Consider the following 1816-nt stretch of genomic DNA (forward strand, 5'->3'; position numbering starts at 1 on the left):
TAAGTATTTTGATAAAAAAAAAATTAATCTAAATTTTATGTTATAGTCATAAATGAAAAAAATTATTATGTTTTTGACATAAATCAGAAATGTTAACTATCTTACATATTTAAATTCATATTTATCTTTTCACATTTACCTAATACAACTATAAATTTACAATACAAATTATCAAATAATAAATGATATTATATATCAATAAAATAACAAATAAAAACGCATAAAAAAATCAAAATTTCAAAAAACAAAAATTATCCAAATTATTAAATTATCACTAGTTATCATATTTGCAGGTCATACCAAAAGATTTAACATGGTTTGAGTGGAAAATCAAGAAATTGATTCAGAATAGAAACTAGCGATAATCTCTTGAAACTCTTCACAGGTCACATCAGTTTTAGCCAATTCAGAGGGAAAATCGTTTACATATTTAACAGCGAGTCACAGATTAAGAGCATGAATGCTGATAAGAATATATTTAGGTAGCAGACTGGAATCGAACCCTGGACGTTGAGGCATTGAAAGATGCAGCAATCGCTTCATTTTTTTCCGAAGAGACCTCCGAAGGGGCCGCCGCCTGATTTCTTGTCGTCGGAAGTGGAGGACGAGGAGGAGCCGCCCTTCTTCCCTACAGCAACTCTGCCGGAGGATGGAGGACGAGCGTTGCCGTTGCCGTCGCCGTTGCCCTTTTGGAGAATGGGGTCGGTCTCCAACATTTGCTCTCTTTGCAGCCGCTCACCCAACCAGTCGAGAAACCCTTTCTTCTTCTCAGAGGAACCCTTCGCCACGTTTGATGCGGCCACAACGTTGCCCACTGGTAGCGCAATCATCAGCGACGCCATTTTTCTTCTTCTTCTTTCCTTTCTTGGCTCACCCGATCTACAAAGCGTGTGTTATCGTGGTTGGCCGATGCGACGAAGGTTAAGGTAGGCGCACTCCCACCACGCTCCACACACGCCTTATCCTTCCACCTTATCGGCTCCCTTGTCTCTCTGTACTTTGATTTAATTATGGTACCAACTATATGGTTCACTTGTTTATATGTTTTTATTTATCTCAAATTTCACAAAATTGAAATTGCTATTAATATTGGCAACTTTTATGTTCCACTCTTGTTAATCATGATGATTTGGTTTGTTTGTATAATGTGTTCTAAAGGTAGGGTCAGATTTCATATTTACTAGTAATGGTTAGACATATGTCTCAAGTTTTATTTTCCTGGTTGACTTTGTGATGTAGCAATAAAGTAAAGAAATATCTCAACACATTTGTTAAATTTCATACTCACTAGTAATTATCCTATATAAATTTCAAGTTTCATCCTTAATTGTGTTAATAGTAATTTTGTAGGTAGTTTGACTCGAAAGGATTAACAACAAAATAAAGAAATGGTAAGATGTGACACTTGGTTACATCTCTAGTAGTGATAACCACATTCTTATATATCATTTGTATCTAGTCTTTAATGCTAATTAGGGTTAGGTATGTATGGTAGCCTACCATGTGCACTTATCTACTTAAAGCTAATTAGGGTTAGGTATGTATGGTAGCCTACCATGTGCCCTTATCTACTTAAATGAATTGAAGTACATTTATTGTAAAAGCTAGTTCTCTAATGCAATTGCAAGGGGTTTTTTTTTTTTTTTTTTAGGGATTTCATATATCAATCTATTCATATTAAACCAAATTCTACTGAACCATGGATAGATTTGATGCCGAATGATAATGTCAATCAAGCTACACATTAGTTAGTTGGATTTCAACATCCTTACATTATCTATTAATCAATTACTAGATTAACAAGAGGACTTGGAAC

The 1816-nt window shown here is 34.8% G+C and overlaps 1 protein-coding gene across 1 annotated transcript; it reads right to left on the bottom strand.

The window, feature by feature from the left end:
- Positions 1–317: 317 nt before the first annotated feature.
- Positions 318–983, bottom strand: LOC149174057 (uncharacterized). The gene has a single exon (XM_089422520.1). The coding sequence runs from the start codon at positions 840–842 to the stop codon at positions 540–542; it is 303 nt and encodes a 100-aa protein (XP_089278646.1). The 5' UTR covers positions 843–983; the 3' UTR covers positions 318–539.
- Positions 984–1816: the final 833 nt, after the last annotated feature.

This window comes from Pinus tabuliformis, chromosome 4_1 (assembly GCF_031772625.1).
Source record: "Pinus tabuliformis cultivar Carrire ecotype Pingquan chromosome 4_1, CPIR1, whole genome shotgun sequence".
Lineage (NCBI taxonomy): Eukaryota > Viridiplantae > Streptophyta > Pinopsida > Pinales > Pinaceae > Pinus > Pinus tabuliformis.